The 23,951-nt window shown below is 42.8% G+C and overlaps 1 protein-coding gene across 2 annotated transcripts in view; it reads right to left on the bottom strand.

Annotated features, from left to right (window-relative positions):
- GLRA1 (glycine receptor alpha 1) overlaps positions 1–8,141 on the bottom strand; it is a 123,982-nt gene extending 115,841 nt beyond the window's left edge. For both annotated transcript variants that reach the window (XM_075274893.1, XM_075274894.1), the window contains exon 1: positions 7,500–8,141. In XM_075274893.1, the coding sequence (XP_075130994.1) occupies positions 7,500–7,555 (56 nt within the window). In that variant the 5' untranslated portion in view covers positions 7,556–8,141. The remainder of the gene's footprint in view (positions 1–7,499) is intronic.
- Between the last annotated feature and the right edge of the window lie 15,810 nt (positions 8,142–23,951).

Below are 23,951 nucleotides of genomic sequence, written 5' to 3'. Positions count from 1 at the left end.
TGCTGGGCTGGATCCAATTCTAATAAGATCTAATTGCTTACAATTTGGGAATAACACTGGATTGATTTCTAAAATGTGTCTGCAAAGCCTATTATCTTATAAGGTCATTTTATTGGGATTTGATTGTTTGTGATTTGGTGCTTAGCATTTTTCTATTTCTGCAGATATTCAGTGTTAATTTTAGAATTATTTGAAGTCATTTTATTAAAGTTTATGCTGAATAACCATTGTTTTAAAACCATTTTTAATAATCCCTGGCAGGGGCACTGTTGGATGTGGCTGCTGGAAGACTTCGGCCATGGAAGACTTCTTACAATATATAATACATACTATATATTATATTATGTATATATATTATATTATATGTGTATTATATATATATATCCTACAAATATTATATAGGTGAAAGTTTGTGTGTTTGGATGTTTGTGGGTTTGTGTGTTTGTTCCTCAATCACGCAAAAAAACGCTCAACAGTCCCCAACGCCGCACTCAGCTTACTGGTTTTGCGCCTTCCCGACCCTCCAGCTTAGCTATGGTGAGTACGCCGTGTCATTCGGAAGCGGGATAGTGCATGTGCTGGCAGGAGAATTAGGGGATTTTGTGAAGGGGGCTAATCAGGGGGTTTGGGTGGGTGCCCGACAGGTGGGGGCCATAGGAGGGGGGTCTGCAGAAAAAGGGGGATGGGAAGGTTGACCCGGAGGGAGAGGGGGGCCGGGGGCGTGAAGGGGCATGTGCGCGGGGGACGAGGGTGGCTGCGGGGAGCCAGGAGCAGACAGTAGGTAAAAAGCCCACGGGGACAGGCGAGGAGCAAATGGGACAGGGGCGCGAAGGAGTGGACGTGGCGGCACATGGCGGACCATAACCAACGGCGAATGCCAAAATATCAGCGGCTCAGCGCCAACTCCAACCTGCAGACGAAGTCGTGGGCAGATGCTATATATATATATATATATATATATATATATATATATATATATAGTGACAAGCAGAGTTCTGGAGTCCAGATATATTACCCCCAGGTTTCTGAATGGCCTCAGCCCAGGTTTAGATCATTGCTCATTACTGGTACAGAAAAGGCTGCAGCTCTTGCATTGCAGTTCCATGAGGTGAAAGGAGATGTGTGGTTCTGTCCTGTACCCGAGTCCAGTGAGACAATATTGTTCCTGTTTTGTTTGTGTGGCTGGAAGTAAGCCACATGTATAGTCAGGTTATCTGTTCTGTTTAGTTAATTGCTCAGACAATCAGGTTTTTTTTTTTTGTTGTTGTTCTTGCCTGAAGTTAAGGCTGTATTTTGTTTTACTCAGTTTGTTTATTTTTCCTGGTTTTTTTTTGTTTTTTTTTAAAGAAATAAACCAGTTTGCTTCATATTTTGTGTCCCTGTCTTGACTGTTTGGGTCCACACCACTGCTTCTACCAAGCTAACTTCCCCATAATATATATTCTGGCTTTGACAATGTAAAATAAAAGTGTTGCTGACCCCTGATCATCAATTTGGCAGGGTATACGCACAGAATGAGTAATCCACATTTTGTACTATCAGTAATACAGCAGTCAAAAGGGGGAATGCAAGATGGACCTGAGTGCACTGGCAGTGTTCCAGTATAACACTGCTAAAAGGGTTAACTATTTTTGCACTTTACACATATTTTTAGGCTGTTTGTCTGTACTGGACTTTACAATGGACTATACCACTGAGACTGTAAATGGTACATCCCTTCGACCTTAGATTATACTAATAAGGAAGAAGAGACAGTCTGACCCCCCCCCCCAAGGGGAAGTAGAGCTTAGCCCAAAGGTATAGGTTGACCCAAACCTGCTACAAGTCAGGGCCAGTGTTATTTTGTAGTCAAGATGTGCTATTGCTTTCCTCACTTATGGTGTTAAGTGCATAACAAAGTCTCTGAAGAAAATTTTTGGATAGACCTCAAAGACCAGGACGTATGTCTTCAGGACAGACCTAGACACCTTTCAGAAACCTGAACCTCTCAGCTTGGGAATTTGCAAATATATTTTTGTTGCAGTTGAAGAAAAGAGAAAGAATGTATTTCAGTAGGAGACTGCCAGAACTAGAACGTTTTTCCGTTGGTCACTCAGTGTCTTTCTCCATTTTGTGAAAGATTGGACCAACTGTTTATCTGCCTTGCTGAAAATTATAGAAAAGTTGTTGGCACCATTCTTAATTGTCTTCTGCGTCCTCAATCGTGCACCAAGGGCATCCAAACCAAAAAATCAGTCTGGGGGCAACTGCTACCACCACCATCCACAATACCGGTTACCTCTACACCTTTGCATCAGATCCTGAAGAGTACCAGAGTTTTGGTGGACACATCTAGAGCCACCATGAGTCCAATCATGATAGACAATTAGTCCCGTCCTCTCTACACTCTTCCATTAGGTTGCTGCTCATATTTCATTCATACCTACCCCAGTAGATCTAAAGCAATGTCACACATTGGGAGGACACAAGACAATCACTAAGACAATGCAAGTCCTAATGCAAGTTGGCGTGTGTTGCGGCGCTGCCATTGCATGCAGCTATTTTGGGCATGGTCTCTGTAAAGGGAGTGACTGACTTAGCCAATAACTTAATTTCGATCCACATGATGAGAGAGCAATATACATTCACCTGGGAGGGACAGCAGTATAATGTCATTATTTCCACAAGGATATTTGCATTCCCATTTTGTCATGGGATTGTGGCATGACGCTTGGAGAGTATACCAACCCTCTTGTCATGCCGAATATAACATTACAGTAATGACCCAAGAAACTGTAAAGAATGAGTTGTCCATTAACACAGACAAACTGTAATGATCTGTCCAGTAAGTATGTGTGTGAATAGCTCCCTTCTGTGTTCTGGTTATATAGTAGGATTTTATGTTATAATATGAGATTTCCAGTGTTACATGTATACGAGGAAGACAGAGTCACATATATACATACAAACTATTTGTTCATTGAGATAGGTCTTGTTTTTAGGCTACCATAAAAGACGTGATCAGTTGATAAAGGAGAAAACTTAAGATCCTAATTCATTAACCTACAAAGGCACAATCATTCAATAAAAGTCTTATTCCTATGTGGGACATTTATTTACCGTAGATATATGGAGGATTTATGGATTTTTTTTCCCATTATATCTACATTGACCTCTATCACGCTTCTTAATCCTAAAAATTAACCATGTAATGGCCTGTGTGTGTTTATATCTGAAAAAGAAGGGAATTAAAATTCATTACATGAATCACTGAAGTTGTCATCCCTTGACAAGACATGTATTAGGGCAGGTAATAATATAATACTCTGCAGTAATTTCTATGCCAAATAGACACAAACAGTAATACATATGAGATGATGCTCGCAAGTCAGACGTGTGGAGCATAAGAAGTAGCAGTGGCATGCGTGATATTCAGAGGACTCCACTTGTATGGATATATCTTTGTCTCTCAGCTTCTTACGATTATTACTATGGTTTCTTCTCACAAACTCCTCCTTTGATATGTACTAGTTATAATAAATATGTCCACCCTTACCTTACCGTGGATTTTGCTAGGGACTCCAATTTCTTATGATACAAATCAAATATGGTATTATGACATGCCGGCAAAACCCTTCACAACGACACCTGGATTTCCATACATAGACACATATAGATATCTCAAAATCATGTTTGTTCTTAAAAAAAAAATACAGGCCATTGTATGCCACATATCTTGTAACAAATCTTTAAATATGTTAAAGGGGTTATCCAGATTTTAAAAATATGAGTCAAATATCAGGATGCATCAATGCAAAAAAACTTCCTAATATATATCCTGTATAAATTTGCCACTGCTTATCTGATTTATTTTAAAGGTCAATGACCTCAGTGTGACGTTTCATTTGCAAGCTCCCTACCCCTCCCTGTGAGCAGTTAAGGCAGCAAACAAAACATCACCAAAGGAATGTGACCATGGATGTGGGAATGATTTATTACCTGTGATTTCATTGCAGGGGAGAGTGGAGAACGGAGGGGTACACAGACAAAGCAGATGAATCGTGGGAAATGTAGTTTGTCCACAGATTAACTGCATAGTAACACAAGCAGCAGCAAGTAAAATAAAGCCAAGCAAAGGGTGCAGAAGGTACAGAGGAGCTCTTCTGTTCTTTCTTATAGTGAGTGTATAGGATTACTCATGTCCCATTATTATCCAAGAGAGCAGGCATGCCACATAAATTTGCCTTCCTCTTCCTGCTCCCACACATCAGTTACATGATGGCCCCATGTGGTCCCTCAGGCTATCACATTGATCTAAGTCCATTGAACTGAGAAAAGTGGCAATTGCATTGCTAAACCCCACAACTCTATTTTGGGTTGGCCAACCAACTCTTGTCAGTACGGTCTGCTGATGTTGTCAAGAATGAACTAGAAAGCAGAAGTAATAGTACAATAAGAGTAGAAATAACAATATCACACAACGTCACCTCCACGAGTACTAGTTTACTGGTCCCATCAGGATGAAAACTCATCAATCTAATATTTATATATATATATAAAATATTTTATTACATTTATATTGATCTGTAATAGAAAGTGGATTAAATGTCTTATCTCAATATTTAAATGTGTCACCTACTCACTGGGACCCCCTCCACCTGACCATGAGACAGAGAGTCCCGTGTTCTTCCCCCATATAAATGGAGTGGTGGTCAAGCATGTGCACTGCAGCTCCACTCATTCATATAGGACTATTGAAGAGAAGCAGAGTATAGTACTTGGCTATCTGCAGCAGTCCCATAGAAATGAAAGGGTGCCACTGCAGTACATATGATGGGACACAATACCCCTGTACTTGTGAACTTTGGGAGTCCTATACTTCAGACCGCCACTAATCAGATACTTAAAAATCATGTGGATAAGTGATAAGTTTAAAAAAGGTTTTCCAGGCTAAAAATATTGATGACTTATCCAAAGAATATCAGATTGGTGATCGTCTGACACAAGGCACCCCTGCTAATCAGCTGTTTTCAGTAACTGATGCACAGAGAATGGAGCAGGAAGCAGACAGTTCTGTTCCCTGTGTACTGACCAGACCAGGGTGTTGCAGATCAGTTTCCATTCACTTGTTAAACTTCAGTGACTTAGTTTGGCCACTGCAAAGAGAACAGAGCTATCTGCTTCCTGCTCCATTCTCTGTGGATCAGCTGCTGGGAATATCTGATTGATGGTGTTGCCAAGTGTTGAACCGTCACCGTTCAGATATTGCTGACACATTCTTAGGATGGATCATTAATAATTTTATCCCTAAAACCGCTTTAACCCTTAGGACACTGCGAAAGCTCCTGACATATAGTGTAAATGTTTCCATCGGGTTATATTAGCTTGATGGAGGCCAAGAGAGTGTCAGTATAACTATACTTATCTCCAAAGGGAAATCACAATGAAAAACTAGGGGTGATGGATTTCATTATATCACATCTGCCAGAGGCATCCACTTAACATACACACACCAGCATATACAGGATGTGAACAGAGACTAAACATCTTGTGTATTTTCATCCCACATTCATAGCCGTAGCTAGGATAAGACTCAGTTTGCTATAGTAGCCCAGCATCTAAATACTTAGGTCATGGCAGAGTGCCTCGCCGGCTTCCTCATCCCTCCAAAACCCAGTGCCCAGGCCATATGCTCCTCCAGCCTCCTCCCCTTCTTGTTATGCACCTATCTACATTCTGCTGTATATTCTCATATATTTTGTTTAGTTTACTTTCATATATAAAAAGGTTGATCGAAAATATCAGATATTACAATTTATCTTAATGTTATAACACAGAATTCTAATATAATTATATTAACCACAATTACTTTTGGCACTGGATTTCATGGACCTGCCGTATATATGGTATTGGTGTACTTGTATTATATGATGTTGTGATGGCTTTATGAAACAAATATATGCTTGGCACTGAAATAAATCTACGGGGGTGAGAACATATGTGTCCTCTCTGTCACCTTTAGCCTATATGGCTGGCAAGAGGATAACATGATACATTACTATCTGTCCATTGTCAAAATGTTCACATCTGACCCCCTGGTTAAACAGGGCACTAGGTGTCCCCAAGTGAGACCTGACGGCTGTTTTAGGCTCAGTAAAATGAACATGTCTTACAATACTCCAAACACACCTATAGAATTTTTACAATAAAATGCTATGTCACAATGGAAAGACCCATATGATGTAGGACCAGACATGTTATACCCTCTTCATATCTATCGCCTTCTTTCCATTCCAGCGCCTTTGATAGTTTATCAAGTTTAGAACTGACAAGTGAAGGAGACAAATTCTAATAAAATAAAATAATAGCTAAAATAGAATATATATCTAAATCTAAAGCTGAAACTTTAGTGCGATCGATATAAGAAGGGCTGAAAATGTAAAATATTACGGATTCAAAAACATACTAAAAAATATATAAAAATATACAACAAATACTGTCAATTTTAATGGAAAAAAATATCTTATACGCCTGTAGGTTTTTTTTGGGAAAAAAATAAGAAATGAGAACATTTCATGGGAGAAACTCAGGACGTTATTATGATTATTTTTATTATTATTAATAAAAAATGTATTTCATTGGAGAAATGACACATTCCAATAAAAAATATTATCTATATTATAAATAATCAGAACAGAAATAGAATTCCTACAAAATAATAAAAAAAAGTCTGCGATGAGCTCTAATGGGCAATGACTTCTGCCTGGCAAATGTGATTAATGGCCCTTTACAATCTCTCCGCTGCGTCGCTGATTTCCATGGTACAAAAAAAATAAAAAAAAGCGTGGCATAATTTCACAATTATTAACATTTTACATATAGAGCCTTCATATTGCAATAATAATGCTAATTAGAGAAAAAAATTACAATGAAAAAAATAAATAAATAATGGCTGGGATAACGAATGTTTTCATATTACTAACACAAGCACCCTATAAAGTATAGGAATAGTGATAGTAATGTTATAGTATAGCAATAGTCATGGTAATCTATCACCCTCTGCTATATTCCTTCCTTATAACATAGGCTTTCCATACACTTAGCTCACACTATCCATGCAGCAGACTATTGCATTGTTAATAAGGCTCAAGGTAACCTTGCCTATTCTTGGTAAGTTATCATTTTTTCCCCCCTGCGTGTCAAATGTGATCATATCATGATCTGTGCGCCTTGCATGTAATATTAATATAGTAAAAAGCATTGCTAAACGAGCCTGTATTGAGACGAGACAGTGGCACGCGCAGCTGCAGTGCGCCCAGACGGCCGCTAGTGGCCGCCCTCCCCGCTCCAGGACTGGGCTGTTTTCATCAGCACTGCGGTTACAGATTTTGCAGCACTAATTACATAAAGTCCTTAGTAACAAATTACACACAGTCTCCCAGATTATACCGCATGCCCTAATCCAAGAAGCCCCCGCTAGGCTGAGATTAACCCCTAGTGCAAGAGGCAAGAAGCATTACCTGAAGAATACCAGGGTCTCCCATAGGTAGATGCCCAGAGCATTGAGGCTGCACATGTTGTCTGCTGGGTGGCTGCTTCACTTACAAGAGAAAGTCCTTGCAGAGAGCTGGATGCAGGCAGGCAGGCAGTGGGCAGCTGAGGGACAGCTCCAGACAAGGTGGCAGCTTCAGCACCAGGGACAGCGGCTGCCTCCTGACTCAATCACCTGCACCAAGGCGTTCTCTCCATACAAAGTCACCAAAAGCAGCAAGTCATAGGAGCCGGTGCACACTACGCTCCCATCTGCACAAGCCCACAGTTTCCTTATATTCCATGCAGCCAGAGAGGGGAGCTGGGGGTGGGGGGACAACCCTCAGGATCTGGACCCTTATTGTCCCCTCTTCAGCATTGTCTTCTCCTCCTGTGCTGCCGTCAGTATGCTTTCCCAGAGGATTGAGCTCTTGTTGTGGCAGTAAAGAATCTGTCCCATAGCTTGGGGGGTTAAAGTGAGAAGGAAACACTCACTCCTTTAAGTTTCACAGTCTTGGGGCATTTTAGGGTATCAATGGGACATCAGTATGAACATAGTGTGTAGGCTCTCTCTTCTTGCCCCATGTTAAGCCGCCAGAAATCAACACTTCTTAGCATATTCCTTACTGCAGTCATTTACTAAACTAAAAAAAAGGGGAAATGTAGAAAAAAAAAACCTCTCCAGCCTTAGAAGTTCCTCCCCCCGGGCGCAGCCATTGGTCCGTCTGATTTTAAAATGTCCCAGGCCTCCTGTGATTGGACGCCGGGCTTGTTCATCATTGGAATGGGTTAACTCTCAGCTGCCTGGAACTTTCTGTGTCATAATCTGTCCTGAGAAGCGATTCTTAATTCCTGTTTGGAAAATTATTCTCAAGGAGAAAAGCGGTTCTGGCAATTTGTAGGGATTATAATTTCAGGACATGTCTGCTCTGTGCCCGGTAAATTGTATTTCAAGGATCATATGCCAGATCCTGCTGAAAAATACTGTTATATAAGAAGTTTATCACTGGGGGGAGGCAAAATCTGACCCTCTGAGAATTAATCACCAACCTAGCGGAAATAAACCCTATGCAGCATTTACAGTGATCAGTATCCTGTCAGGTTACCTGCAGTGGGGGCTGGGGCTTAACCGCTTCCTGACCAAGAGGTCAATTGGCGAGAATAAAAGTTTAACCAGTTGTAGTAAATGAAGCATAAAAATGCAGAAGGAAATCTCTAGAGGCAGGAAATGATCTCTCTCCTATCTACCTACAGTATCTGTCTGTCTGTCTATCTATCTATGTCCTATCTATCTATCTATCTATCTATCTATCTATCTATCTGTTTATCTATCTCTCTCAAATCTATCTATTTATTTATCTATCTAGACAGCCCTCTCAAATATGTATTTTCCTTCCTTCCTTCCTTCTTTCCTCCCTCCCCTCTTTCTTTCTTTTTCTTTCTTTCTTTCTTTCTTTCTTTCTTTCTTTCTTTCTTTCTTTCTTTCTTTCTTTCTTTCATTTATTTCTCATGTCTATCTATCTATCTATCTATCTATCTATTTTTCTATCTCTCCCTCTCAAATCTATCTATCTATCTATCTATCTATCTATCTATCTATCTATCTATTTATTTATCTATCTCTCTCAAATATATCTATTTATCTATCTAGACAGCCCTCTCAAATATGTATTTTCCTTCCTTCCTTCCTCCCTCCCCTCTTTCTTTCTTTCTTTCTTTCTTTCTTTCTTTCTTTCTTTCTTTCTTTCTTTCTTTCTTTTATTTATTTCTCATGTCTATCTATCTATCTATCTATCTATCTATCTATCTATCTATCTATCTATCTATCTATTTTTCTATCTCTCCCTCTCAAATCTATCATAATCTATCTATCTATCTATCTATCTATCTATCTATCTATCTATCTATCTATCTATCATCTCTACTAGAGATGTGCGAACAGTAAAATATTCGATATTCATTTTGAATAGCCCCTCAATATTCGACTATTCGAAGGAATATTGAATCCCATTATAGCAGCGGTTCTCAACCTGTAGGTCGCGACCCCGGCGGGGGTCGAACGACCAAAACACAGGGGTCGACTAAAGCCATCGAAAAATACATATTTCCGATGGCTTTAGCCGCTGAGAAGCCGCGCTACGTTTCAGCAGCGCTATTCAGCTGGAACGCACGCCGTTATGGACGTGCGTTCCAAACTGAATGCCTGCGCGCATGCTCGGACGTGATAGCATCATCCATCCGGTGACTGTGGAGAGAGCGGCGGGGGAGCGTTGGAAGGTGAGTATAAGTGGTGTTTTTTTTGTGTTAAACATTAAGTCGGAACATAATGAATGGGGCCCATGAAACTGGGGGAAGAACGGCATGACACTGGGGCAGATGAAGGAGGGGAGAATGGCCTGACACTGGGGCAGATGAAGGGGGAAGAACGGCATGACACTGGGGAGGATGAAGGGGCGGGAGAATGGCATGACACTGGGGCAGATGAAGGGGGGTAAAACGGCATGACACTGGGGTAGATGAAGTGGGGGGAGAACGGTATGAAACTGTGGGCAGAGAGGGGGGACATGAAACTGGAGATAGAGATGGGGGAACATGAAACTGGGGACTGAGATGTAAGGGAGGGACATGAAACTGGGGGCAGATGAAGAGGTTATATGAAACTGGGGGAGAGATGGAGGGGGGACATATAATTTACGGGTGACTGTAGGAGGATTATACTGTATGGGAGCACATGAAAAATGAATGAGAATGGGCGGAGTCAACATAAAAGTGGGCGAAGCTAAATCTGCCGCATTCTATCCCTCTTTCTGGTCTTCAAAAGTTGGGAGGTATGCCCATGTTTAAATTATGTTTGATTTTTAGCAATGAGAATACATAATGCATATCAGGTATTTACATTCTGAATCATAACTGTAGCTAAATTACAGTTATGAAGTAGCCACCAAAATTATTTTTTGGTTTGGGGTCACCGCAACATGAGGAACTGTATTGCGGGGTCACAGCATTAGAAAGGTTGAGAACCACTGCATTATATGGGTAAATGGGGAAAAAAAAGTTTGTTTCACGGGAAACCATTATTTGACTCAGGAGGTTCACCAAGTCTACTATGACACCTCAGCAAATGATGACAACACCTCTGGAATGCAACTGGGACAGCAGGGGAAGCATGCCTGGGGGCATCTAACACACTCAAGTCACAGTTTTACCCCACTATCACAGTCTATCAACTACACACTTTCCACACTCAAAAAAACCTCCATGAAAGTGGAAAAATACCTGGAAACCTTCTTTCCTCCCCAATTGTATGGACAGAAACCCAAATCAGACGGGCCCTAAGTTCTGCGCTTTGCACAAAGTTCCACTTGACCACCAATGCGTGGACAAGTGCATGCGGCCAGGGATGCTACATCTCAATCACGGCACACTGGCTGAATGTAGTTGAGGCTGGGAATGGGTCGCAAACTGTGGCAGCCTGCCATGTCTCCCCGCCCAATATTCCTGGCAGGAGTGCTGAAACACCACCCTCCTCCTCCTCCTCCTCCTCCGCTGCCGATAAATCGGCCCCAGCTACGAGCTGGAAACGCTGCAACACTGGCGTGGGGAGAAGTCAGCAGGCCGTGCTGAAGCTCATAAGCTTGGGGGACAGACAGCACACTGCCTCCGAGGTGAAGGATGGGATGCCATCCTGGATGAGACGGCAATGTGGTTTTGACCGCTGCACCTGGGCCCAGGCATTTTTTCATGTGTGATAATGGCCGGAACCTGGTAGCGGCTCTCGAGCTTGCCAGCCTCCAACACGGTCCATGCCTGTGCCATGTTTTTAACTTATTGGTGCAATGGTCTTTAAAAACGTACCACAATGTTCTTGAGCTACTGGTGAAAGTGCGGCGCTTGTGCGCCCACTTTGGCAAGTCTACAGTAGCTGCTGCTAGCCTCAATACTCTCCAGCAACGCCTACATCTGCCTGAAGCACTGGCTGTTGTGCGAGGTCACCACACGCTGAAACCCTAGATACCATATGTTGAGCAGGGTGTGTGAGCAGCAGAGACCTTTGATGGAGTTCCATCTCCAAAACCCAAAGGTTCATCAAAGTCAGCTCCCTCAGTTTTCCTTCTTTCCTCTACATTAATATGGAGAGAAACACAACTTTAAACCGAAAGAAACATTAGCATGCACTCATCACAATTCCTGATATGACAGCTGCGTTAAGCAGGGTGCAGGGTACAACGCTGACCAGGCCTGAGCACCAGAAACAGGTGTTACAGTGGCTAGCAGATAATGCTTCCTGCTGCTTTTCCACCAGCCAGTCAGCCACTACCTGCAGTCATGTTCATACCCAAGAGTCTGCCCCTCCTTCCTCCCAACATGCCCAATCTTTCCAACAGAGTCATCTTACCCTTGCCCCCTCCCAGGATCTCTTTTCGGGTCCTTTTACTGTCTCTCCCTTTGTTGAACCACTTCCCAAATCCCAGGAGCTACCAGACGACTTCGTGTGTCCTGATTCCCAAATACTGGAGCATCCGCCATTTCCTGCCGATTCTGTGGTTGTGGACCCGCAACTGGCGTTTCTGGGCCTCAGTGATAATGACAAGACACAGTTGCTATCAGGGCAAGCTGTGGTTATGTGCAGTTTGCAGTAAGAGGAGAGTGAGCAATTGGAAGAGGAGTTGGTGGAACGACAAGGCCACCGACCCGACAAGGACAGGGGTGATGTCTAGCGGGGAAAGCAGTGTAGATGTGGAGGCAAGCTAAGCAGGAAAAAAGGTCACTAGAGCCAGAGGCATGGACAGGGGTGATGTCTGGGGGGGAAAGCAGTGTAGATGTGGAGGCAAGCGCAGCAGCAAAAAAGGTGGCTAGAGGCAGAAGCATGTCCAGAGGCACAGGACAGCTGCTTCACAGAAGCCAGGCCAGAGGCAGTAAGGCCAAAGATTTTCCATGTACTAGCCACTCGCCTAAAACTTGCCCATGTTGGCAATCTCCCTCGATGGTGTGGAAATTTTTCAACGTGTGCGTGGAGGATAAACTGAGTGTGTTTTACACACTGTGCAACTCTAAACTAAATAGGGGCTCAGAGAAAAGCAACCTGACCACCTCAGCCATGCGCCGTCATTTTGAAGGCAAGCACTGGGCTCAGTGGGAGACAGCAAACGCATGAAAATCGTCGCCTGGCATTGTCGACACTGCCTCTTCCACTGTTTACAGTGCTGGTGCTGCAGTCCAGGCCACCAGCCTGGACACCTACGCATCTGTCTCTGACACTTTGGGGAGTTCACCCTCATCCTCCCTTTTTGCCTGCACCATCATGTGCCTCTTCCCAGCCACTCCCCATCTCCCAGGTGTTTCATTGCAGGCAGAAGTACAGCGCAAGCCACCCACATGCCCAAGTCTTCAACGGCCTTATCTAAAAACTGCTGGCCCTGGAAATGTTGGCGTTTATGCTTCTGGATACTCAGGCCTTCCATCACCTAGTAGCAGCTGTGGCACCTCGCTAAGCTGGGCCTAGACATTACTACTTCTCTTGGTGTGCTGTCACCGCCTTGCACTTGCACGTGTCGGGCCCAGAGTTCCGCGCTTTGCTGCAAGGTCCACTTGACCACCGACACATGGACAAGCGCCTGTGGTCAGGGATGCTGCTTCTCTGTAATGACAGGCCGGGTGAATGTAGTGGATGCTGGGCCCGGGGTGCAAACTGGGGTGGCCTATCTGCTCTCCCAGCCCAAAATTCATGGCAGGGGTTCTCTGAAAGCCTACTCCTCCGCTGCAACCTCGACCACACCTGCGACCTGTAAGTGCTTCAGTACTGGGGTGTGGAGACGTCAGCAGGTCGTGCTGAAGCTCATCAACTTGGCCGACAGAAAACACACTTCCCCCAAGGTTAGGTATGCCATCCTCGATGTGACGGCAATGTGGTTTTCCCCGCTGCACCTGGGCCCAGGCATGTTTGCGTATGTGATAATGGCCAGAACCTGGTAGCAGATCTGGAGCTTGCCAGACTCAAACACGGTTCACACATGGCCCACATTTTTAACTTATTGGTACAAAGTTTCTTTGAAACCTACACCATTGTGCCTGATATACTGGTGAAAGTGTGGCCATTTTCGTAAGTCAAAAGTAGCCTCTGCTAGGTTGAAAACAGAGCACACTCCTGTCATCTTCGCACCGTGGGCTGACAGAGGAAGACGAGGGGGATGAAGTGGGATTTCATGTCACTGTCCCACACGAGGCTTGAGGGTGAAGCTCAGTGCATCTCATTGCTTCAGCACGGATGGTGTGAAGGGGAGTGGAAAATGGAGGAACTGGAGAGTGACCCCTACAGTTGGGGGCAGCGAAGTCATGCCAATTAACACACTGGCACACATGGCTGACTTCCTGTTGGGTTGCTTTTCAAGAGACAAAGGCATAGTTCATATCATGGAGAACAAACAATACTGGATTTTTGCAATCCTTGACCCCCGGTATAAGTAAAAAATCTCATCCTTTGTTCTGACAGGGGAGAGGAAAAAAATTGCAAAAATGATTGCCACAAGCAACTGGTGCAGAATATGATGTAAATGTTTCTGTAAAACCTCGCGGGCGGCAGAGAGGAGATTTCCTCCATGAGGCTAACAACTGTCATCCGGTCCACAACCACCAGGGGAATACTCTCCAAGGTCTGGGACATGTTAATGCCCCCCTCCCCTGCCCAAACTACTGCCACTGAGTGGCCTAATGTCATCAGGAGGGAAAAGTATAGGCACATGTTGCATGAGTACCTGGCCAACCACAGTCCTGTCCTCTCCGATCCCTCTGCGCCTTACAGGTTTTGGGTGTAGAAGTTAGACCTGTTGCCCTTGGGGTGAGTGGAGGCTTTCCCCAGCTGATGTTTGGGTGAGTTTGGTGTGGGGTTGCAAGTACGCCCCCCAGTTAGCCTTGAGAGCTGTCAAATGTACAGTATGTATGTGTAAAGGGATTTCATTTAGTTTATTGTAGGACGTGCTCCCTGCCTGGCGTTATTATGTAACTTTGTGTTACATACAGTAGAATGACTTGTAGGATCAGTTAATTTTGTAAGCCGGTTTAGAGCAGTGCACCTGTATAATTTTGGCACATCAGGCCAGGGTCCGATAGCAATATAAGCCAATATAGCCATAAAGTGCTTGAATTTATACCTAATGGACAAAAAATTGCAAAAATAAGGGACCAGCAGATTTGACCCTTTGCACTGTACACTATATAGAGAAAGTGGAGAGTGGTGTAACTGTACTTGGAGTGATTGTCACGTAGGGAGCATGACCAAGATAGCCACAGGTTTTACACAACCAGGAAAGCTGGATTCAGCGTATATATACTATACACAGATTTTCTGTATACCACTTAGGTGTTTGAGGGTACACACCGTGGATAGCTGGATTGAGCATATATAGCCTGACTTAATTGCTGTGTATCCCAGTTAGGTTTTAGGGGGTAAACACCGTGGAAACCTGGGTTGAGCGTATATAGCCTGACAATTCCTGTGTATCCCAGTCAGGTTTTGGAGGTACACACCGTGGAAAGCTGGGTTGAGCGTATATAGCCTGACAATTGCTGTGTATCCCAGTCAGGTTTTGGGGGTACACACTGCGGAATGCTGAGTTGAGCGTATAGAGCCTGACAATTGCTGTGTATCCAAGTTAGGTTTGGGGGTACACACCGTGGAAAGCTGGGTTGAGCGTATATAGCCTGACAATTGCTGTGTATCCCACTTAGGTTTTGGGGGTACACCGTGGATAGCTGGATTGAGCTTATATAGCCTTGCTTAATTGCTGTGTATCCCAGTTAGGTTTTGGGGGTACACACCGTGGAAAGCTGGATTGAGCGTATATAGCCTGATTTAACTGCTGTGTATCCCAGTTAGGTTTTGGGGGTACACACCGTGGAAAGCTGGGTTGAGCGTCTATCAACTCCTCTCCTTGCAGTATAGCTTTGTAAAAAGCTATTGTGGTTCTTCAGATTTCCTGCCTAGCAGAAGCTAATCCCTATCTAGCCCTCAACAGATGCCAGCGACTATTCTTATAAATCCGAGGTCACCTGATTTTTTTTCAATGCCTACGTTGTCGTAGTTCCTGTCCCACCTCCCCTGCACAGTTATTGGTGCAAAAAAAGCGCCAGGGAAGGTGGGAGGGGATACAAATTTTTACTGCAATTGTCGCGTTATTCGATTGGAATCGAATATATCGAACAGCCTGATATTCGATCGAATACCTATTCGACCGAACGCTGTTCGCTCATCTCTAATTACTACCTCTCATATCTATCTATCTATCTATCTATCTATCTATCTATCTATCTATCCATATATCATGATTTTATCAATATATCATCTACCTACCTATCTATCCTCTACCTTTGGACTATCACTGTGATTGGGCCACAGCTGTCAAATGGACACACTGAGTGTCATGACATCATGAATGTGTCTCAGCATTGACCCCAGATGCATGACGTCACCAAGGAGACCTAGAGAGAGCACTGAATGTTACGATGGAGGCTCAAAAGAAATGAGGGAACGTAACTATAAAGAGAACCCAGAGTATAATAATTTCACTTCCAGTTCATACTGAACTAGTTTGAAACGATTCAAGATCTCAAGCCTGAAACTAAACAAATCTTGGGAGGTTCGCCCATCTCTAGATATAGGAAACATTAAATGGTGTCATTAAAAAATATAATCATCCTGAAAAAACAAGCCGTTAAATTTCTGTGTCAATAGAAAAATAAACTGATGACTCTTGGAAAGCATGGAGCCAAAATGTTGTCATAGGTTACCAGAACATTTTTTTTTTGCTATTATGTCAGGGGATGTGTGGTGGACTTCTTTTTAATACACTTTATAAACTTATCAAATTTCCTTTTAGTAGAAAACAGGTTGTAAAGTTCCCATTAACAATGCTCAATCTAAGCATTGCCAGAGAGACTCCAGTCTGTTCACCCGTACTGAAGGCAGCATGTAGAAGCAGTTACCAAAGAAGGGAAAGTTACTTCAAATGGCTGTATCTCTGGTTTTATACTCTTAGAAAAATAAAGTAGGGGAAGCAGAGGTGACCATGAGCAGGAACGGGGACCAGTAACAAATACTGCTATTATTATACTCTGGGGTCTCTTCAGAACCCGGAGTATAATGATTGGAGGTCCAGGGAAGGTAAGCATACATAAATTCTAGTGTTACTCACCTCTTCTAGGATCTGGTGTGACTTTGTCTTCAGGCCTCTGTAGTGATGTCACAGATGTCTCGTGGTCAGGCCAGTGTCGCAACGTCTGTGACGTCATTGCACATGGCAGGGAGTCCCATCGGAGCGCAGGAGATGGGTGTAACACAGTTTTTTTTATTTGTCATCTCCTCTGATCATTATACTCTGAGGTCTGAAAAACCCCCAGAGCATAATAATAGTTTGTGGGTGGTGTACCCCAAAAATTTTGGGTGCTGCTGAAGCTGGATTTTTTTTAAAATATTTGCAGCAAACACCATTGGGTCCATGATGGAACATAATACTGTGTGGAGGGACCACTGTAGGATATAATACCGTGTGGAAGGACCACTATGGGATATTATAGTGTGTGTAACTGGAGTGTTAAACTGTGTGGGAGCCATGAAGGGGGTGCTATGCCATGGGGGGGGGGGGGGGGATGAAGGGGCCCAAGTTATTATTATTATTATTTTCACCATTTCAACCAATGATTTTTTTAGAAAATCAATGCGAGCTTCTCCCAGTTGGAAAATTTCAGTCAAAACTACTTTTGTATGGCCTGAACTTAGTCAGTAATTTGCCATGTTTTTTCGGACTCTCTGATCAGCAAGTGTTTCTTGTGTTTCTCTGCATTTTCTTACACTTAGACTATTGTCTCACAGTATGTGTATGATTTGTTGTAGACATTTCTGCACTTTTTACAAGCCCTGTGCAGAAAATCTTATGGACAACTTTAGTAAAGGGCTCTTTTTGTGTCTCTTTTTTTTGTCTTGAAAAGCGGCAATCTATTGGAAAGTTAAAGGGGTTGTCCCACGATAGACACGTATCTCAATAGGTGTCTGATCAGTGGGGGTGCAGCAGTGGGATCCCTATGATCTCAAGAACAAGGGCCTGGAGTATCTTCTCATAAATATAGTGACTGACATACATGTCTATTACACTCCATTCATCTCTATAGGAAAGACAGAGATCAGTGAGTGTCCCAGTAACTACAAAGAGTGTGACACTTATCCTCTCTTCTGTATCTATGGGATAAGTGTCAAAAGTGTCACAACCCCTTTAATTCAAAGCAGACAACCAATATGACGGCACATCTGTCACTTTGTAAAAATGGCCACTTCAACAAAACAGAAAATATCAGTCTTTATAAGTAAAATAACCCACATTTCCTAAACTTCTGCTTTTGCTCCAGTTTTTGATTCACTAATATATAGGCAATTTAGATTTTAGGAAATCTTCTTAGATCTTTGTGTGTCTCAGGCTGTATTCACATCTGCGCTTTGTCATTGTTTGTGGATTCTGTCCCCCACTCTGCAAGCATGACTTTTCTCTCAGCATTTTTTGGACGGAAACTGTGAATTGTGAATTGTGTTTCTGTTTTTCAGGTCCCCAAGCAGACCCGAAGAAAGCCCAATGCAGGTGTGAATCTAGCGTCAGCCAAACATAAACCAAAATACCAAACATAAACCAAAATACCAGTCTGGGCATACATGTGACCATTAAAGGGGTTATCCAGTGTCAGATGGATATTGTGATATAAATGTTATTGTTTGTATAATGAAAGGTTATATTATTGTCTAATATATATTCTGTATAAACTCGTCACAGTGTTCTAGATCTCTGTTTCCTGTCATTCATTCTGTTTTCATCCACTGACTAAAAATCAGTCCATAGTATTGTGATATATGGTCCATGGTCATGCAATATACTGTACAGTCCATGGTCATGTGATATTCAGTCCATAGTCATGTGATATACAAATATTATTATAGACCCCAAGTAAGATGCCATATTATTATAGAATCCAGATCAGATGCCAACTTATTACAGCCCCGTATCACATGCTAAATTAATACAGATCACATCCAAAAGTTATTGTTGACCGTTGAACAGTTACCAAATTCATACAGACCCCAGATCAGACCTGAAAATGAATACAGACCCCAGACCAGAGATGAAAATTTATAGAGATCACAGATCAGACAAAGATATATATTTATTATATATCATATATATATATATATATATATATATATATATATATATATATATAATCTATAAATTAATAAATTATTAAATAAAGTCAATAAATTATTATAAATAAAATGGGATGATGGGTTGAAAGCACTCATTGGTTAGCATTAGAGATGAGCGAGTAGTACTCGATCGAGTAGGTATTCGATCGAATACTACGGTATTCGAAATACTCGTACTTGATCGAGTACCACTCGCTATTCGAATGTAAAGTTCGATGCAGAACCAGCATTGATTGGCCGAATGCTATACAGTCGGCCAATCCACGCTGGTTCTTCTCCTACTTTTAGAAGTCTTCTCCGTGCAGCTTCCCCGCGGCGTCTTCCGGCTCTGAATTCACTCTGCCAGGCATCGGGCCTGGGCAGAGCCGACTGCGCATGCCCACTTGTAGTGCGGACATGCGCAGTCGGTTCTGCCCAGGCCCGATGCCTGGCAGAGTGAATTCAGAGCCGGAAGATGCCGCGGGGATGCTGCACGGAGAAGACTTCTCGGAGGATCCAGCCCGACCCTCACTCATGGACTTGGTAAGTATACATGAGTCCCCCTGCGAACATCCGGTTGACGCATGCGCAAAGGAAGGGCGGCAAGAAAACTTCCGGTTCCTTAGTGAATTAACCAGGGCTGGGTATGTACTTCAGGTATGGTCCTCAGGTTACGACGAGCCTACAGTGTATAGCATTCGGCAAATGAAGGCTGATTGTGTAGCAGGCTCGTCCTTGCTACGAGCAGGTAAGTATGCTGTTACCAGTTGACTTTTTCTCACTGAAATGAATAGACCAGCGTTGATTGGCCAGTGGCCAGTGATTTGGCCAATCAACGCTGGTTCTGCCAGAGGCTCGTCTGAGGAGGCGGAGTCTAACATCGGACTATTCATTCCAATGAGAAAAACTCTTGCCTGCTCGTAGCAAGGACGTGCCTGCTGCAGAATCAGTGTTCATTTCCCGAATGCTATACATATATATAGCATTCGGCAAATGAATATATATACTGTATAGCATTCAGCAAATGAGGTTCTGCAGCAGGCTCGTCGTAACCACGAAACAGTATGCCTATACCCCTGCTAGACATGGCAAACTCTCAAAACCGGAAAGAGATCTTCGACCGGAAATAGGAAGGGCGGGACATAATCCTTTGTTATTGTTGTCAAAGGGGGACTCATGTATACTTGATCGAATGTTGCCTACCCCTGAAACGAGCATTTTCCCCCCATAGACTATAATAGGGTTCGATATTCGATTCGAGTAGTCGAATATTGAGGGGCTACTCGAAACAAATATCGAACTAAAACTGCGCCTCCTTCAGTTATGGCAAGGCAGTACCCTTGGCAGTCATCTTCTTTCACCCTGACACACAGTGTTGTTAGAGATGTGATGGTTCTCAAATAATACATGCCCTGATATCATGGCACAATAATAACGCAGTGTCCCCCAAAAGGGTTATTGGTAGTAGTAAACTGTTGTGTTTGTCGTACTGGTCTATACCACTGTATAAGTGTGAGTCGCTCCTGTGTTTGGGCTTATTTCAGTTAGTTGGTAGCTAGCTGGAGTTAAGGGCAGTGGTTTGTGAAAGAACACCTTGTATTGTGTCTCCCATGTCGTGCTTCCATCCACCATCAAAGGCACCCCAATATACCAGCACGTATAAAACCCATACCAGGGATCGCCACCATCATAACCTTCTTCCACCTGTGCCATTTTCACACTGCTTGCCTCTAGGTTAATGCAATAACTCATATAACAACATACTGTATGACATACCGCTATAATAAAAACATGATGTCACAATACAGGAATAATACATTATAATATAGTAAAGCTTACAATGTGGCCTCATTCATTCTCCAGTGGCCATTATCATCACTCATTGCCCCTCGTGTCTGTGGGTTGGGGGCCCCCATAGCAGCTGTTATGTCTACTTCCCTGGTACGCTCATGAAATCAGCTTACTTTATGTAAAACGCTGCTGAGCCACATAGACAGAGATCCAGTCCCATGGAGCTTGCATCTGTTCTCGTGTGAGAAATGGGTGCTTCAGCAGATGGAATAGGAACTTTCTCTCAGACTTCCTTGCTGTTTCATTGTAAGAAATGAAGACCACTGAGGAAAGGAGAGGAGGAAGACTCATAAATATAAAGTATCTGGCGTCTGCCCCAATTCCTGATCATGGGGGCCTCACCCGACCAATTCTCAGAATGACAGGGTCACAAAACTATTTACTGCTGCTCCAATTTTCCACCCATAGCAATGTCCCAGTGCGGCTGCTGGGCAAGGAAATGCATTTAACTGCAAAGTGGGTGAATGGGAGTACCATTGTTGAAGACAGAAGCTTAAAGGAGATGTTTCACCTATATTTTTACCATATTTATTAATTTTATTTCTTATTTTTTTAGTTTTCAGATTATAAATTGTTTCAGGTACATTGCTATAGGGCAAATGCTTTACAGCAGCTACAGGTAATGAGGAGGAGAAACACATTGACATCTATGCATGGTTTGGGACCTGTGCAGAGGTCATTGTGCAGGAAGGGAGAGAAGGTAATTGGGATTTATCACCTATTGCCAATGGTAGATTCTGTGTTATAGGCCTGCAATTGGAATCCTACCTATGATGATAATGAAATGACTGCCAAGAAGTGATCTCTACAGAACAGGAGATGTCAGGCTATTATTACACTCAGAAAACCTCTATGGACTTAAAAGTGCTGCAGGAAAAACTGTCATGTGTTGTTGACTAGAGATGAGCGAACAGTAAAATGTTCGATATTCGATATTCATTTCGAGTAGCTGCTCAATATTCAACTACTCGACTCGAATATCGAATCCTATTATAGTCTATGGGGGGAAAATGCTCATTTCAGGGATAGGCAACATTCGATCAAATTATACTTACCAAGTCCACGAGTGAGGGTCGGGCTGGATCCTCCGAGAAGTCTTCTCCGTCCAGCGTCCCCGCGGCATCTTCTGGCTCTGAATTCACTCTGCCAGGCATCGGGCCTGGACAGATCCGACTGCGCATGCCCGCACTACAAGAAAATGGCCGCTTACAGTCAAAGCGGCCATTTTCTTGCAGCGCGGGCATGCACAGTCGGCTCTACCCAGGCCCGATGCCTGGCAGAGTGAATTCAGAGCGAGATGACGACACGGGGAAGCTGCACGGAGAAGACTCCTAAAGGTAGGAGAAGAACCAGTGTTGATTGGCCGACTGGCCGACTTGGCCGCTATTCCATTCGAATAGTGAGTGGTACTCGATCGAGTACGAGTATTTCGAATACCGTAGCATTCGATTGAATACCTACTCGATCGAATATTACTCCTCATCTCTATTGTTGACGCATTTTTTCCCGCAGCAGTTTTTTGCTTTAGCCCACTACATGGGGCCTTAGCCTTAAAGTGTACCTTTAATTTTTCATAAATGAACACTAATGCGTTCTTCTCCACATATCATGTTAAGTTACTTCTCACAGTGAAGTCTATGGAAAAGGGGAAGGCTGCTGGAAAACACATACTCTGCTACTCTGTCAGTGTCATAACATTACTACAGTCAAGACAGAACCAAAGAACTAGCTCTTTGAATTCTATATTTTTAAGTATCATGAAATGGTCAATAGAAGGTGTTAAAATTAGGTGGATACCAACTCAGATCAACATCAATACACAACAGATTGCAGCATTTCAGAATTTATTCAACATAATCTAGGCTAAAGTACAAAGAAGTGGCTGAAAAATGAAGTACACCCTTACTGCTTTCACCTGAATTATGAAGTTTTAGCGGTTTACTGATCTGGAGCAATCAGGTGTGTGTTAACATAATAAACCTACATATCTCATACACTAGGTGTATAAACCAATAACCATCCCCATCCAAAAACAAATATATAAACCTATCAGGAATGGCCTAACTGTAAAGACATATCAGGACAGACAATTTTTTTTTTATACTCGTTTTATTGAAATTTATAAGTCAAGGCATACAATACAGAGATACTGTGCTGGTGAAACAACAGAATAAGTAAAATAAAGTTCCACACAAGAGATATGAAGAATGTACAAATTCATAGAAAAACAAATAAAGGAAACAATCAAAATTGTAGCTGCGGAGTCCATAATCCTGAAAAATAAAATCACAAATAGTCCCAAAGTCCGGAAATAGGCAGGCAAAAAGACCGGTCGAACCAACCTGTAGAGGTGTGAGAGACACACAGGAAGTATAGTAATTCAATTAATCCCATATGACAAAAAATAAAAATAAAAAAATTTAAGTCCAGGGTACCCAGGAGACCCACCAGGAGACAGGCAAAAACTATGGAAGTGCGCAGTAGGGGCGCCAAATTAGGCCATAAATGAATCAAAGGTTGTACAAAGAAATGGGACCATATGGTCAATGGTGAGGTACACCAAGGTCCCTAAACTTTGTTGAATTTAGTAGGACAACCTCTACCCTTATATACTAGTTGGTTAAATGGTAAGATTAAGTTCACTAGATTCCTCTACTGTGAGAGAGAAGGTAGGCGAAGCGCCATCCATCTCAGAACTATGGCCTTCCTAGCTAAGAATAGGGATTCTCGCAGCATAATATGGGTATGGTGTGGCCTTATCTCTTTGTCTAGGATGCCAAACAGGCAAATGTCTGGTGTAAGTGGAACAGGGATACCAAGGACCTCTGACATTATGCCTACAACTACTTCCCAGAAACCTTTAAAGGGGCTCTGTTAGCAAAATTATGCTAATATTAGCAAAATTATGCTAATAGAGCCCCACATATGCGTGAATAGCCTTTAAAAAGGCTATTCAGGCACCATAAATGTTATATTAAACCCCGGTCCCGTTTTTAAATAAAAGCATTAAAACATATATGCTAATCATACCTGAACATGCACCATGGGCAGGGATGCATGGTGCGACGTCAGCTTCGGGCACGCCTACCTCTTCTGTCTTCTTGTAGTGACGCCCTGTGGTTCCGTGTCTTCTTCCATCTTCTTGTCTTCAAATCCCGCGCCTGCATAGTAGCACTTCCCACCGGAGCACTACTTTCCCACTACGGCGTTTACCGAACAGGAAAAATATTTTTATAGATTTGTAGAGCGGACGATTTTGGACATAGGGATACCTAACGTGTTTGTTTCACAGTATTTAACTACTTTTATATGTGTTCTAGGGAAAGGGGGGTGATTTGAATTTTTAATACTCTTTAATAATTTTTATATTTTT

Source organism: Leptodactylus fuscus, chromosome 5 (assembly GCF_031893055.1).
Source record: "Leptodactylus fuscus isolate aLepFus1 chromosome 5, aLepFus1.hap2, whole genome shotgun sequence".
Lineage (NCBI taxonomy): Eukaryota > Metazoa > Chordata > Amphibia > Anura > Leptodactylidae > Leptodactylus > Leptodactylus fuscus.
Note: the sequence above shows the minus strand (reverse complement) of the source record. Positions and strands in the feature narration are given on the sequence as shown.